Below are 15731 nucleotides of genomic sequence, written 5' to 3'. Positions count from 1 at the left end.
TTTGCAGCTCTGTCTTCACCCACTTCTTAGAGCACTGCATTGAAGAAGGCCTGGTTTAGCCTACTGGAGGGTGAGAGGTCACATGCGATAGAGATGAGCTGTTCCAGTTGAGGCTCCATAGACCCACCAGCCAATAGTTGACACAGACCGTCAGGCATTTGAATGAGACCATTCAGCCCCACTCAAGTCACCAGATGATGATATGCACATTGAGTGACCACAGGCACCACCAGAATTGCCTAGATGAGCACAGCATCACAAGCAAAGAAAATGGTTGGTGTCCTAAGCAAGCTGCTGAGTTTTGAGGTGACTTGTTATGTAACAGAACAGAGCATAAGAGATTTGGCACATAGAAGACAGTGAAATAATCTAACATTACATACTTTGAGTCTCAGAGGAGAAGAGAGAGCAAATGGAGCAGAAGCAATGTTTGAAGAAATCATGGAATGGAAGCAACATTTGAAGCATCGTTGCATCGTGATTGTCCTCAGTCATGTCCAAGTCTTTGTGACCCTGTAGCCCCCCATGCTCCTCCAGCCATGGGATTTTTCAGGCAAGAATACTGGAGTGGGCTGCTGTTTCCTCCTCCAGGGGCTCTTCGTGATTGAGGGATCAAATCCATGTCTTCAGCATTACAGGTGGATTCTTTACCTGCTGAGCCACTGGGGAAGAGACAACGGCTAAGAATCTTTCTGAACTAATGAACTAATGGCTCAGAATTTCTTGAAAAGGTATCAAGCTTAGACTTAAAAACCACGATGAACCCTGCAAGAAGTACAGAGAAAACCACATCTAAGCTTATCAGAGTAAATCTGCCACCTCACTCCCAGAAAAAAGAGAAAATCCTTAAGCAGCTGGAAAAAACAGATTACTTTCAAAGGAATGACAGTAAGATTGTTAGCTCTCATCTCAGTAGAAACCAGAAAACATTGGGGCATCTTTAAAGTGCCAAAAGAAAATGATTGCTAGTATAGACTTCTATATCTAATGGGAATCTGCTTCAAAACTGATGAAAGTTCTTTGACTACAACAATATGTAATGTAATGTGAACCAGGAAAGTTTTTTGTCTGGAGCAAATTGTACATTTGGCTGTTTGGAATTAATGGTAATACTTTGCCCTTTTCTGGAATTTGTGTGTGTTTTCATACTATTTTGTTCTTTGCCCTTGTAACATGTGTTTAGGTATCCATCAGTGAATATTAGTTATATAGTTGAGAAGACAGTATTTTAAGAATAGATGAGGGTATGAACTATATATATATATATAAATTTTTTCTGTGTATTTCTAACATGGTCCCTGACACTCCCAGGCATTTATTTGCCTATTGAAGTGGAAGCAGCTTATCAAAATAGAAGTACTTTTATCAAAATAGAAAAGTACTTAAGAATTTGTCCTATTTTCTTGTCTAATATAGGTTCAAGCTGAAGTTCCTGGGTCTCCTATCTTTGTCATGAGACTAGCCAAACAGTCTCGTCATCTGGAGGTGCAGATCTTAGCAGATCAGTATGGCAATGCTATCTCTTTGTTTGGTCGTGATTGCTCTGTGCAACGCAGGCATCAGAAGATTATTGAAGAAGCTCCTGCTGCTATTGCTACTCCAGCAGTATTTGAACATATGGAACAGGTATGTATGTGAAAAGCTCAAAGTTTTGTTTTCTTGCACAGAACTACTACTCATTTAATTCATACGCCCATCTGAGAATAGTGGAATATCAGGCAATGATTCTAGATAATTGATAAGTTCTATCCTTCAAGACGGAGAAGGCAGTGGCACCCCACTCCAGTACTCTTGCCTGGAAAATCCCATGGACGGAGGAGCCTGGTAGGCTGCAGTCCGTGGGGTCGCTAAGAGTCAGACCCGACTGAGCAACTTCACTTTCACTTTTCATTTTCATGCATTGGAGACGGAAATAGCAACCCACTCCAGTGTTCTTGCCTGGAGAATCCCAGGGACGGGGGAGCCTGGTGGGCTGCCATCTATGGGGTCACACAGAGTCAGACACGACTGAAGCGACTTAGCAGCGGTAGCAGCAGCATTCTTTAAGAGGGAGAGGACATAGATATATCTATGGCTGATTCATGTTGATGTATGACAGAAACCAACACAATATTGTAAAGCAATTGTCATCCAATTAAAAGTACATTTTAGAAAGTATTCTTTACCTAGAGGAAAAATAAAAATTCCGCTTTTCTCCCTCTAGTAGAGATGCCAGTGAACACTTCAAACTCTAAATTAGTTAATGCTTTTGACAAAAAATTTCAGTGTACTATTTTGAGAAGGGATAAAGACATTTTTGGGGATCTTTAATCTTATTGTTTGGTTCTTTAATAAGCACGTCATAAACTGGTGGTTAAGCTGGTAGTTCCATTTTCTAGATTGATTATCCCTCAGTCTTCAGATGCATTTATTCAAGTCCTTTATCTCTTAAAAGGTACTCTAAGTAGCTTTCAAGTTTACATATTCTGTATTATTTTATGAAAAAAAGAATCTCTCAGCAGTTTTATAGGGTCCCTTGGAATTAGCTGTAGTTTAGAAAACTGAACATGGTCTTTTTTGGAACTCAATCTTCATCTTATTGGACATATGTTTTCCATTTCTATTTTTACCCCTGGATTCCCAAGAAGCTAAATATATGGTTGTCTGTGTTTTTACATTTCATTTCTACGTGTGTATGTTTGTGTGTGTATTGAGATTTATTCTTTAACTACTATTAGTAGTTAAAGTAGTAGTAAAGTGACCTCCAAAATACAGTGGCTTAGGGAGTTCCCTCGTGGCTTAGTGATTAGGATCCTGGGCTTTCAGGTTCAGGAATTGAACCTGCCATGGCCAGGTTCAATCCCTCGTTGGTGAACAGGGATCCTGCAAGCCATTCAGTGTGGCCAAAGATAAAAAACAAATATAAAACCCCCAAAATACACATTTCAGTTCAGTTGCTCAGTCATGCCTGACTCTTTGTGACCCTATGAACCACAGCACACCAGACCTCCCTGTTCATCACCAACTCCCTGAGTTTACCCAACCTCATGTCCATTGAGTCAGTGATACCATCCAACCATCTCATCCTCTGTCGTCCCCTTCTCCTCCTGCCTTCAATCTTTCCCAGCATCAGGGTTTTTTCAAATGGGTTAGCTCTTTGCATCAGGTGGCCAAAGTATTGGAGTTTCAGCTTCAACATCAGTCTTTCCAATGAACACCCAGGACTGATCTCCTTTAGGATGGACTGGTTGGATCTCCTTGCAGTCTAAGGACTCTGAAGAGTCTTCTCCAGCACCACAGTTCAAAAGCATCAATTCTTTGGCACTCAGCTTTCTTTATAGTCCAACTCTCACATCCATACATGACTACTGAAAAAACCATAGCCTAATTAGAAGGATCTTTGTTGACAAAGTAATGTCTTTGCTTTTTAATACGCTGTCTAGGTTGGTCATAACTTTCCTTCCAAGGAGTAAGTGTCTTTTAATTTCATGGCTGCAATTACCATCTGCAGTGATTTTGGAGCCCAAAAAATAAAGTCAGCCACTGTTTCCACTGTTTCCCCATCTATTTGCCATGAAGTGATGGGACCGGATGCCATGATCTTAGATTTCTGAATGTTGAATTTTAAGCCCGGGTCTCCTGCATTGCAGGTGTGTTCTTTACTGACTGAGCCACAAGGGAAGGCCATTTCGTAGAAGAGAACAGCAAACTATAGCTAGCAAGCAAAATCCAGCCTGTCACCTGTTTTGTCAACAAAATTTTTTTGTAATACAGCTTGCTAATTTATTTATCTATTATCTATGGCTGTTTTATCTCTGCAGTGACAAAATTGAGTCATTGTGACAGACACTCTATGGCCCACAAAGCTGAACATAATTATTAATTGCCTTTTACTGAAAGTTTGCCAACCCTTGTCTTAAGGTGTCATCATCTTCATTATTAAAGCTGGCCTACAAGAACTTGTTCACATTGTAGCGTGTTGGCGGGGGGAAGAGAGGACTTGGAAGACAAGCTTGTATACCTATGGCTGATTGATGCTGATGTGTGGCAAAAACCATTACAGTGTTCTTTATCCTCCAATTAAAATAAATTAATTAATTAAGTGAGATCCAGAAGTCATACATCTTACTTCTGCTCACTTTTCACCGGACAAAATTCAGTTATACAATCACACCTAGCTGCATTGGCTGTTAGGAGTTGTAATTACTGGTTGAGCAGCCTTATGCTCAGCTGAAATTCAGGAGATTGTATTGCTAAATGAATGATGCAAAGAAAAGTTACTGGAGGGCATTTAACATTCTGTGTCTCAGTCCGCTCCTCTGGCTACCCATTATCCTTTCACACCCTTTTTCTTACTCTTAGAACTTACTTAGCCTTCCCCCATAGAAGACAGCCCCAGGTCCCATCCAGTTAACTATGTTCAACCCAAAGTCCAGGCTCTCTGGATGGTGTGCAGCCCTCTCTTATATGTGCATGTAGCTTTTTATGGACCAGTAATCACAAATTACCTTGTGACACCTCCTTTCGCCTTATATAGTGCTGAGTAGGAACAGAATGGCTCCCATTTAGAAAAAAAGAATGAAAAACAGACAATAATCACTGGTCCACAGCAGTTATCACATTCTTGTAGGCAGGGATTGTGGTCATTTCCTGTCATGCGGTGGAGTAATTCCTCAGCGAGCCCTCTGACTCCCCTTGGTTCTGCTGTCTGAAAGTAAATTCTTTGCCCATCTTTAAGGCCTTATTCTCTAGGATGTTCTTCCTTGTTCACCTCCCTCTGTGGTTGAGCTTGGGTGATCATGCCTTCTTTAGAAGAACTTTCCCAGCTCACCTCCTGAGTGCAGGATTGGGGCCACAAAGATTACTGAGATTATCAGTTGTGGGTTTGGAAAGCCAGGTTTTTGGTATGTTTAGCAATATGATTCATTCAAAACTGAGTAAGTTTCAGGACTCCTTGCTTCTCGTCAGCTTCACGTAGGAGTAATCATACCCAAGGTTTCTCTGGACATAATGTTTTCCTCTTTATTTACCACCTTCTGCGTTCAGCCCTTCTTCTCTCCTCCATTCAGTAAGACTACCTCGAGGCCAGCTGAAACTACAGCAGCCACCCTTGATCTCATCTTTGACAGTGTGTTGCTTCAAGGCAAAATTATCATCTTTGGTTTAGGGGTGCAAAGCCTTTTGGTTTTTTCACATTCTGACTTTTTCTAGCCATTTTTCCTAGGGCTTAGTTGGTATTTTGTTTGCATTCCAAGTTACTTTAGGAGACAGTTTACCAAATGTGTGTGTGTTTGCCTCGGTGTGTGGCTTGCAGTATCTTAGTTCCCCAACCAGGAATCAAACTCATGCCCTCTGCAGTAGACATGTGGAGTCTTAACCACTGTACTGCCAGGGAAGTCCCTCCAAACGTTTTCTTATGCCTCACAAGGAGGTCACCAGTTTTCCAGTTTGCAGTATCTGTTTCCTTGAGAGCTACTACCCTATTTTTAACTCAGTATCACATCAGTTTTTTTAAACAGCAACATCCTTCCTGAATTTAATAGTTTCTGTATTGATTAGGGTACAGGTTAAGCTATTATAGTAACGAAATCTAAAAAATACACCGCACAATAGGTTAGAAATTTATTTTCCCTTTCATTCATAACCTGAGGTGATTAGGACCATTCTGCTCCACGAGACCATTTTGGGATTCAGGTTCTTTCTGTTTGGTTTTGTCACTCTTAGTATGTTCTCAGCTGCATGATGAGACAGGCTTGCAGTGTCATGACCACATTCCAGTCCGTAGAAAGGAAAAAGCTGAGAATAGAGGGTAAGCAATTCCTTTTCAAAGCATGAATCAGGGATTACCCTTCACCCACCCATTCTGACATTGCATTCATTAAAACTTTGTCACTTGCTGTCAGAGTGGAAAATAGTCTCTAGCTGGACACCCATGTTTCTAGGAAGAATACTGGAAATACAGTGACGACTCTGCCATGGTGCTTTAGCTTTCCTGCATAAGGTGGGATTACCTATGACCCCAAGTGGAAAATACTGTTTTCACTCAGCTTTGAACTGAGTTTGTCATCCATGTATAGGAATCTTGTGTAATAATCAAAGAGGGTGAAATTTACTCTCATATGGCGACAAGCCTTTGGTGGTTCTTATAAACACTGGCTCTTTGAGAGGGAGAAGCTTCAGACGAGCAGTGGGCCATCCACTGGATCAGGTGAGGTACTTAGATTGGCTTTTCTTTCTTCTTTGAGTGTGCGGTGAAACTTGCCAGGATGGTTGGTTATGTGAGTGCGGGGACTGTGGAATACCTCTACAGCCAGGATGGCAGCTTCTACTTTCTGGAACTGAACCCTCGGCTACAGGTGGAGCACCCCTGTACAGAGATGGTGGCCGATGTCAACCTCCCTGCTGCGCAGCTCCAGGTGAGTCACCCTGCTCTCGGCTCAGAGGGTTGCCTAGAGAAGTTTGGAATGACAAATGCACGCCAAACTGGCTCAACCAGCCTTTGTTAAGAGGAAAGTGCCTCCTATCCAAGTCTCATGTGATGCTCCTCTCTTGCGCTGGATGGCTTGGGATGTGTGGGTGGGTTTTCCTGATATGGAGCAATTCTGGAGTATTACTTTTTAGCCTGACACATCTGATATAAAGTGTCATATTTTTGCAAGACCCTTTACAAATAATATGCTATATTTAGCTGTTTCAATTCTGGGAAATGGGAAACCTTACTTTTTAATTGTCCTCTATTCCTTTTTCCTCCCTGGAGAAGGAAATGGAAACCCATTCCAGTATTCTTGCCTGGAAAATCCCATGGGGCAGAGGAGCCTGGAGGACTACAGTCCATTGGGTCATTTTTTTAAGTTTCCCTGGTGGCTCAGTGGTAAAGAATCCACCTGCCAATGTAGCAGATGTGGATTTGATCTCTAGTTTGGGAAGATCCCCTGGAGAAGGAAATGGCAACCCACTCCAGTATTCTTGCCTGGGAAATCCCACGGGGCATAGGAGTCTGGTGGGCTACAGTCCATGGGGTCACAAAAGAGCTGGATCTGGCCTAGTGACTAAACAGCAGCTTCTTTTTTCCTAGTGTTATAAATTGAAGTAATTCCACTTCAGAGTGGTGGCTGAGGTTTCTCCTGGCAAGAGTGTGGCAGCACACACTTCTGTTTATAATGTTTACAGTGCCACTGTTAATATTATTTTCTCCATTCTGCCCAGGAAACAGCTGCTGTGGGAAGCAGTAATAGCTAATGATGAAGTTTGATTTGATTTGTAAATACATATTCTTTGTCCACAATGGGAACCCCTTTTGGTCCCCAGTGGTCCCTATTAAGGAACCCAGGAAACGAAGACTTACGTATATAAATCTACTTTTTCCATTGATTTGTGGGGATAATTTGGAGGTAATTATGACATAGTTAGGACTTTTTAGCTGTCTGAACTTCTTGGAGAGCCACTGACATTGACTTTTCCCTTGGATATTTTCATTCTGATTAAAAATGTCATATTTTTGAAAGACACTTTACAAATAAGGGTGATGGAGAAAGGACGATTAGAGGGAAGCTCATGTCTATTGCATTAGGGATTTGGGGACTTTTTAAGAAGTGGGAAGTAATTAACACCTTCTGTGTGTTTTGTTTCAAGTAATTTAGAGTTGCTTATTCAATGATGTAGAATGTAGACTATAAAAACAAAGTGTTTTAGGTGGTGGCTACTCAAGTGAAAAGTCTTTTCTGTCATCTGATAGCCTCCACGTTTTAAGGGAAGTAACTGTGAAAGATGAGTGATGTGTGTTTTATTACCTTTCAGATTGCCATGGGGATCCCTCTGTACAGAATCAAGGATATCCGAATGATGTACGGGGTCTCTCCCTGGGGCGATGCTCCCATTGATTTTGAAAATTCGGCTCACGTTCCTTGCCCAAGGGGCCATGTTATTGCTGCTCGTATCACTAGTGAAAATCCAGATGAGGTAACCCATCACTTAAAAGGTTTACACTTTTTTTTCCCCCCACTGTAAACTTTAATATTAAGATGCTATCTGAGGGCATATCTGAAGTATCTTGAGACCTCCCCTGGAGAGGGAAATTTATAGAGGCTTCATCGGAGCAGACACGTAAGTGGTCACTGTTCCACTGGTCATTCAGTCCTACCTCAGTCACCGTCGAGTGCTCAGTGGGTCTGTAGCGCTGGACCTTAGCCCGAAAGCCTTCATGACTTTTGTGTGTCATTTCCACTTTCCTGTGTGTATGCGATTACATAGAACCTGACCAGTGAGTATATGCATGTTCTCTTTCTTGTAAATATAATATCATTTCATATTCTTCACTCCCTAACAGGGTTTTAAGCCCAGCTCAGGAACAGTTCAAGAGCTGAATTTTCGCAGCAATAAGAACGTTTGGGGTTATTTCAGTGTTGCTGCTGCAGGAGGGCTTCATGAATTTGCTGATTCTCAGTTTGGTCACTGCTTTTCCTGGGGAGAAAACCGAGAGGAAGCAATTTCGTGAGTATAATCGCATGTGGTTGCATTTCAAAAAATAAACTTGTGGTAATCTTCAGTGAATTGTGAGCATGGGAAAGGGAATTGTGTATTGCTGTAGAAGTACTTATACGGGTAACCTTCTTGAAGAAATACATCTTCAATTGTAGTTGCATTCATGTTGTATTAAGTTTATGCAGTGTTTGGCAGATGTTTTTCTGTTACTCTGAGCCTTTTCAAGTGATTTTTTGTTTTCATGTGTTTTTGATCAACTTATAAAATTGATTACTCTAAAGATGTCATATTTTTCTGTAGAAATAGTATTGTTATTTGGGGCAGAAGTAGATTTTTGACTAAGATCTTGGTATCTTATATCATGGATAAGATCCATTATTTGTCATCAAAATAAAGGTATAGCTATATATGTCCTGTAGTCATTTAAAATAATAAAGTTAAGCTGCTTATTACATGAAAAGGGCTTAAGGGAACTGTCCACGTCACTTTATATGAGGGACCTCAATGTGCTATGAAATATACGCACAACTTACAATATAACTAGTATATCATAGGTATTAGTTAATATTTCTATTAGCATAAACATTTAATATTTAATATTAAGTTTTGCTTGCCTGAAAAGTAGGGCCCTAAGAGGTGATTTTGACAAGTTAGATGTTTTAAAATGTCTATCCAAAATTGATTTACCTGTTTTATATTTTTTAATTGTCGATTGACTTTCACCAAGGATTTAATACTATTCCTTTGACTTTTAACCTGTACACCTAGATTATATAATCAGTAAACACTTATTAATAATGTTTTCAGAAGTTGGGAAATCTGTTTTTCTGTATTTTGTGCTCTACAAAGCAGTGCTCCCAGAAAAACCATCCGCCTTTTGTATCCTGCTTTGCCAAAGTGAAGAATATAAGCTTAATGTTATGAATAAACTAAAATATAAACCTAATGTTATGAAGAAACTGGAGCTTGCAAACTGGTGGTTTTCTGGCTAGTCACAGCCACTGATGTGTTTTGATTGGCTTATAGAGTATTGTTTAAAAATTGGGAGGTTGAAATAAATACATGCATTTCTGCCATCTCTTGAAAAAAATGGGGTGACAATACCATTGGTTTTATATTCCACTTGGCCAAAGTTAACTGAACCTTTGTGTGACTGCTTCTTTTAGAGGAAACACGAACTCTCTAGTTCACACAGTCCCCCGTCCAGCCTGCCTCATTCGTTTACATCCCCAGAGTGGCCGCTATTGATATTTAGGTTTCCAGTCTTGATTGGCAGGCCACCAAGCCTTCCCTCCAGGACATGTCATATGACTTGCTCCAAAAGTCTTGCTCCTTACTTCCCAACCTGCTCTGGACATTGATCTGCAGTGTAAAGCTACCAGGCTAACATTGAGCATGTGAAAATTATGGTCTCTGCAATAAGCTTGCTTTCTTTTTTAAAATATTTTATCTATTTATTTGGCTTCATCAGGTCTTAGTTGTGGCACTTGGGGTCTTTATTGTGGCTCAGGACTCTCTAGTTGTGGCACGTGGGCTCTGGAGCACACGGGCTGAGTTGCCCTGCAGCGTGTGGGATCTTAGTTCCCAAGCCAGGGATCGAACCCATGGCCCTTGCATTGCAAGGTGGACTCTTACTGAACCAGCAGGGAAATCCTGAAGCTTGCATCTTGATACCATGCCGGAGTTCATTCTTCAGTTCAGAGTTTGTTTCTTCTTTCTTCATGACATTAGGCTTATATTCTTGAGATTGGTGTTCACTACTCTTCTCTAGACTAGTCCCAGCCCATGTTTCCCTTATTATTTTCCATGGATTGTAATCTAAATACCATGAGAACAGAACGGTGTATGTCTCGTTGCTGTGGTGTCCCCTGCATGTAGTGAGTGCTCTGTCAGTGTTGAACGAGTGGACTTGCCCCTCATCCTTGTCCTCATCACTGTCTGCTTCAGTTGTAACATTCCCGGTACACAACCCCTCTTTACTTCCTTTTCCCCTTTGTTTCTGCTGTTCCCTCTCTCCATTCATTCATTTACTCCATTCAACAAATACTTCCTGAAAATCTTAATGCTTCTTGCAATATAACGAGGACCACCATAGGGTCTGTGCCATCATGGAACTTAGTGATCCAGGGTAAGAGAGGCAAGTTAGCCATTGAACAGAATGTAGGAGGTGCCGTCTCTGATAGTGAGATTACGTGAGGGTGTTACAGGAGTGTAGAGCTGAGTCAGCTAACTCCATCCAGAATGGGTCAGGGAAGGTTTCCCAAAAGGAAGGGACATCTAGACTCATATCTGAAATGTGTAGAGGAATCAGCCAGGCCAAGAGAGGGCGAAGAGAGGAGGCTGGAGGTGGGAAACAGGGTAATATTCTTGGCTGAGAACTCATGGACCACCTGGAAGAATATTTCTGTCACAGTCGTAATCTTAGCTTTACTTTTATTGCATTTCAGATCGCATATTCTTGTTTTTCTTAATTGAGGAGTGGTTGGTTTACAGTGTTGTCTTAGTTTCAGGTGTACAGTAAAGTGATTCAGTTTTTTAATATATATTATTTCAGATTATTTTCCATTATAGGTAATTATAAGATGTTGACTGTAATTCCCTGTGCTATGCAATAGATCAATATTGCTTATCTATTTTAGGTATAGCAGTTTGTATCTATTAATCTCACACCCCTAATTTACCCCTCCCCGCTCCCTTTCCCCTTTGGTAACCATTAAGTTTGTTTTCTATGTCAGATCTTACGTTCTTTGTGAAACCAAAGGGAGGCAGGTTTTCTCCTTTCTTAGAACCCCTTGGTGCTTTGCTTTTATCTCTCTACTGGTATTTATGATATTCTACCATAAATGTTTAAAGTGATTACTGTCTCCACATTCTCTCACCCTTAAGAGCTTAGTATGTGTCTTGGGTCTGTGAGATGCATAATAAATGTCAAAGTTATACTGGGAAAAAGCTCACAGTATTGAAATCTTGTTAAAATGTGGTTATCTAACACTTAATTGGGAAGTAAGCAAAGTAATGAGCAACTCATTCTATAGTTGGCTAAAACACAGCTTAAAAAAAAGAAACACTCTCACATGTAGTGTCAGGCTGATCCCCAACTTTCTCTAGCCGGTTACCTTCATTGTATGGAAACCTTAAAGTTAAGGTCTTAGTGTTTGTAAAAATTCATTGAACAGTATACTTAAAATAAGTATATTTTATTATATGTAAATTTTACTTAGATCAAATAAAAAGGGTTTAAGAAGGGGAGAATTATGCCCTAATTCTAGTTAACCAGCAGTCAGTGAATGGAATGATGGAAACAGTGAAAATGAAGAGTGGTTTGCAGATAATTTCATGCATTGGAGAAGGAAATGGCAACCCCCTCCAGTGTTCTTGCCTGGAGAACCCCAGGGATGGAAGAGCCTGGTGGGCTGTCGTCTATGGGGTCACACAGTCGGATACGACTGAAGTGACTTAGCAGCAATAATTTGTTCTGTGTTCTGTATAACAAAGTGTCTGTGATCTGCTGATGCTCAGATGGTCAGATTAGTCAGACTCACAAGTTTGCTGACTTCTTGAAAATTCTGTCTGGAATGAGCACATGTGTATCTTGTACCCTCGTTTGTTCTTGGAACTGTTTCTTTCCCCTCCCTCCTAAGACCCCAAAGGGATGAAATAGTTCTTGAAAATAGTTGGAAAACAGTAGGACATTTGTTGCTGAAAGAGATCTGCTTCTGTCCTTCTCCCAGAAACATGGTTGTGGCTTTGAAGGAGCTGTCTATCCGGGGCGACTTCCGGACCACAGTCGAGTACCTGATCAAACTGCTGGAGACTGAAAGCTTTCAGTTGAACAGAATTGACACGGGCTGGCTGGACAGACTGATAGCAGAAAAAGTACAGGTGGGTATTTCTCCACTTACAGCTTCTAGGATTGGGTTTTTATAGGCTTGTGATGAGATCAGTCCATGCCATTAGATAAAATTTATTTGATTCTAATACAAATGGTTCTAGGTCTGTGTGTAAAAGTCTAGGAGTCAGTGTGAGTTTAGCACTGTAAGCATTCTTGTGCCTTGTGACACAGTCATTGTATAGGTTGTTGTATAGTATTACTTCCAAAGATATAGTTGAAGAGAGGCGTGCAGAGATTGAAATTCTTTCTTTCTTCACTTGATATTAAATGTGGTTGAGTTCTAGCTGTCTCCAAGTACTGATGAGAGGGCTTCATTTTAATCAACAGAAGTTACCCTTTGTTCCTGAACTGCTGGGCTCATATAAATTACTCAATTTTGTATAAAATTGTTGGATTCATGTGTATTACCTGGAGGTAGTTTATACACCATTTTTCTTTGAGATTATCAGTAGCCAAATCTTTGCACTTTTTTAAAATTTATTTGTGACAGAAGTTTGTTTTTGAGCTAGTCTCCAATTGGCTCAGTGGAAAATCTTAGGAGGGTGAGGGGAAAGGTGTTTTTCATTTCTATTCAAATTCCAAAAATGTGTTTTTGTCTCAAAAATCAGTTGGATAACAAGGATGGAGATTCTCAGTGGTCGCCGATTCTTCAAGCACATTTGAGCCTTGTTTAAATTAAGGGGCCATGGTGCCAAATGACTGACTCCGCTTTTGATTTGCCCTCTTTTCGTCCCTTTCAGGCGGAGCGACCTGACACCATGCTGGGAGTTGTCTGTGGGGCTCTCCATGTGGCAGACGTGAGCCTGCGGAATAGCATCTCCAACTTCCTTCACTCCTTAGAGAGGTAGGCTTGGCATTCCGTGTTCCGTGCAGGCTAAGCCGTGGTCCTGAGTACGGGACTGATGTTCAGAGACCCGTTTATTCTTCTGTCTGTCACTAGCAGCTTGTGAGTGCTACTTGTTCACTGACCGTGGGGGCAGGGGCAGGGAGGAGAAGGGATGCAGGAGTTGATGGCAAATGGTTTGGGAGCTTTAAGTGTAGATTCTAGAAATTGGTTTATACCATGGTTAGAATTGGTTGCTTTGTAAAAACTGAAATCTTCCTGTATGGTACAAGCATCTAATCTCTCTGAGCCCTGGTGATAAAAATCTGGTGTTTTTCTCTAGTAAGGCACCCTGAATACTTCATATATTACCTGCAGCACCTTTCAGGAATTAATAATTGAGGCTCATATTCATGATGACCTCACAAGTCTTTCAAGTATAGGATCAGACTGTGTGTGGCTAAACGTATTTCCAGCACTGGTTCTGGAAACTAAGCTCTGCCTCCAAGTCCCTGGAGGAATTGTCCACAAGGCTAATCGTTTAAAGCACTTTATCACAGGCATTTTAATTCAACTGAGATTTCATTCGTCTTACCATGAAGATCTCTCACTATGTTGCACTGACGCTCAGTGTGAACAGGTAATATATTTACATGGGTCAGAATTCAAAAGGCACTAAAAGATGCATAGCAATGAGTCTCCTCCTTACCTCTGTTTCCTGGCCACCTAGTTTCCTTCCCTACAATCAGCCTGTTTTTATTTTCTGTTATCTTTTCAGATATATGGTAGATACATATAAGCATATATATGTAATATTTGTTCCTTCCTACCTCCATTTTTTTTTAATCACAAGTGATCGCATACTGTGAAACTATCCTGTACAATTTCACTTGCTTTTTTAATTTAACAGTGTGTTTTAGAGAGTTTCATATTAGTGCATAAAAGACTTCACCCTTTTAATGGCTGCATAATACTCATTTATGTGGCTTTTTCAAAATTTATATCTCTATCTCTTACTGATGGTCCTTTGGGTTGTTTTCAGTCTTGATATTCCAGGAAATGCTATAGCCAATCACCTTTGAGAATTTTTAGAACTTTCAGAAGTAGCTCTCATGTTGCTATCTTTCAGGGGTCAAGTCCTCTCTGCTCATACCCTTCTGAATACAGTAGATGTTGAACTTATCTACGAGGGAGTGAAGTATGTACTGAAGGTATGCTGAGCCTCATAAAGTCTGTGCTGTCTTTTTTTGTCTCTGTCTTTGTCAGTGTGCTTCCTTTAGGTCAGGTGGTGGAGGGAAATTTTGGTTTCTTGCAGGGCTGGGCGTTAGTGAAATTACGGTCATTATTAGTGTCAGTAGCCTGTGTCAAAGCAGTACTTGATGAGTCTCTGAAAATATTTTCGCTGTTGTTCAACTTCACATGTGCAACCAAGACATGAAGGAGACAGAACCGTCAGAGCAGGGAGATGGATCTCAGGTCCCCTCTTTGCTTGCGGCAGGGCTGAGCCGTGCCCACAGCACTAGTGCTCAGACACCAGTGCCATGAATTTCTGTCCTCTCCAACAGAGCTTCCTTTAGCTATTTTTATTTATTTATTTTATTTGGCTGCATTGGGTTTTACTTGGAGCGTGCAGGATCTTTAACTGAGTCATGGAAACTCTTAGTTGTGGCATATGGGATCTAATTCCCTGACCGGGGATTGAACCTGGGCCTCTTGCATTGGGGGCTTGGAGTCTCAGCCACTGGACCACCAGGAAAGTCCCATCTGATGGAGCTTGCTCACCTCAATGTCTGAGATACTGAAATTTTGTCTGGTACTCTCCCTGGAAGGAACAGACTGACTTGTCTCTTTGGTTTCTCATTTCTTAACAGGTGACTCGACAGTCCCCGAACTCCTACGTGGTGATCATGAACGGCTCGTGTGTGGAAGTAGACGTGCATCGACTGAGCGACGGTGGACTGCTCTTGTCCTATGACGGCAGCAGTTACACCACGTACATGAAGGAGGAGGTGGATAGGTGAGTGGCTCTTTGGGCTCCATTTGCTGATCATTGCACCAACCTTTTCTCTCAGTAGGCGTGTTTAACTCTTGAGGTTTTCAAGGTCTTTTGGGGAAGTCTATTCTAATTTTTTTAAAAATAATACATGTACCTAATAAAAATTTCAAGAGTATCAGAAGTCATTTAAAATTAAAAACAATGTCTCTCCACCACTCTAGTGTGGGCAGACGATGAAAAATAAATCCCCCTTTTTATAGGCTACTACTGTTAACAGTTTCTTATATGTCTTTACTTAAATTTTGTGTGCATATATAAGTTATATACATGTACATACTGTGTTTTTCTTTTAAACATATTCACAAATAAAAGTAACCTTTAGTTCTGCACCTTATTTTTTCCTTTAACATATTGTACACTATTCAACACCAATCATTGTGTTGTTGTGATAATTAAATGAATTAACACATGGAAAGGGTGTAGACCATTGCTTGGAACTTAGTAAGAGTTTGAAACATCTTAGCTGTTACATCATCAGCACCTTCATGTTTTTTTTCTTC

At 40.8% G+C, this 15731-nt stretch overlaps 1 protein-coding gene across 14 annotated transcripts in view; it reads left to right on the top strand.

The window, feature by feature from the left end:
- Positions 1–15731, top strand: part of ACACA (acetyl-CoA carboxylase alpha) — a 286753-nt gene that overhangs the window by 115911 nt on the left and 155111 nt on the right. For all 14 annotated transcript variants that reach the window (XM_024979601.2, XM_005219975.5, XM_059877716.1 and 11 more), the window contains 8 exon segments: positions 1417–1626; positions 6225–6395; positions 7777–7938; positions 8306–8469; positions 12192–12342; positions 13093–13196; positions 14305–14386; positions 15047–15192. In XM_024979601.2, coding sequence (XP_024835369.1) covers positions 1417–1626; positions 6225–6395; positions 7777–7938; positions 8306–8469; positions 12192–12342; positions 13093–13196; positions 14305–14386; positions 15047–15192 — 1190 coding nt within the window.

Source organism: Bos taurus, chromosome 19, assembly GCF_002263795.3.
Source record: "Bos taurus isolate L1 Dominette 01449 registration number 42190680 breed Hereford chromosome 19, ARS-UCD2.0, whole genome shotgun sequence".
In the NCBI taxonomy this organism is placed as follows: domain Eukaryota; kingdom Metazoa; phylum Chordata; class Mammalia; order Artiodactyla; family Bovidae; genus Bos; species Bos taurus.
The sequence above is the reverse complement of the archived record's forward strand: the minus strand, read 5'-3'. Positions and strand labels throughout refer to the sequence as shown.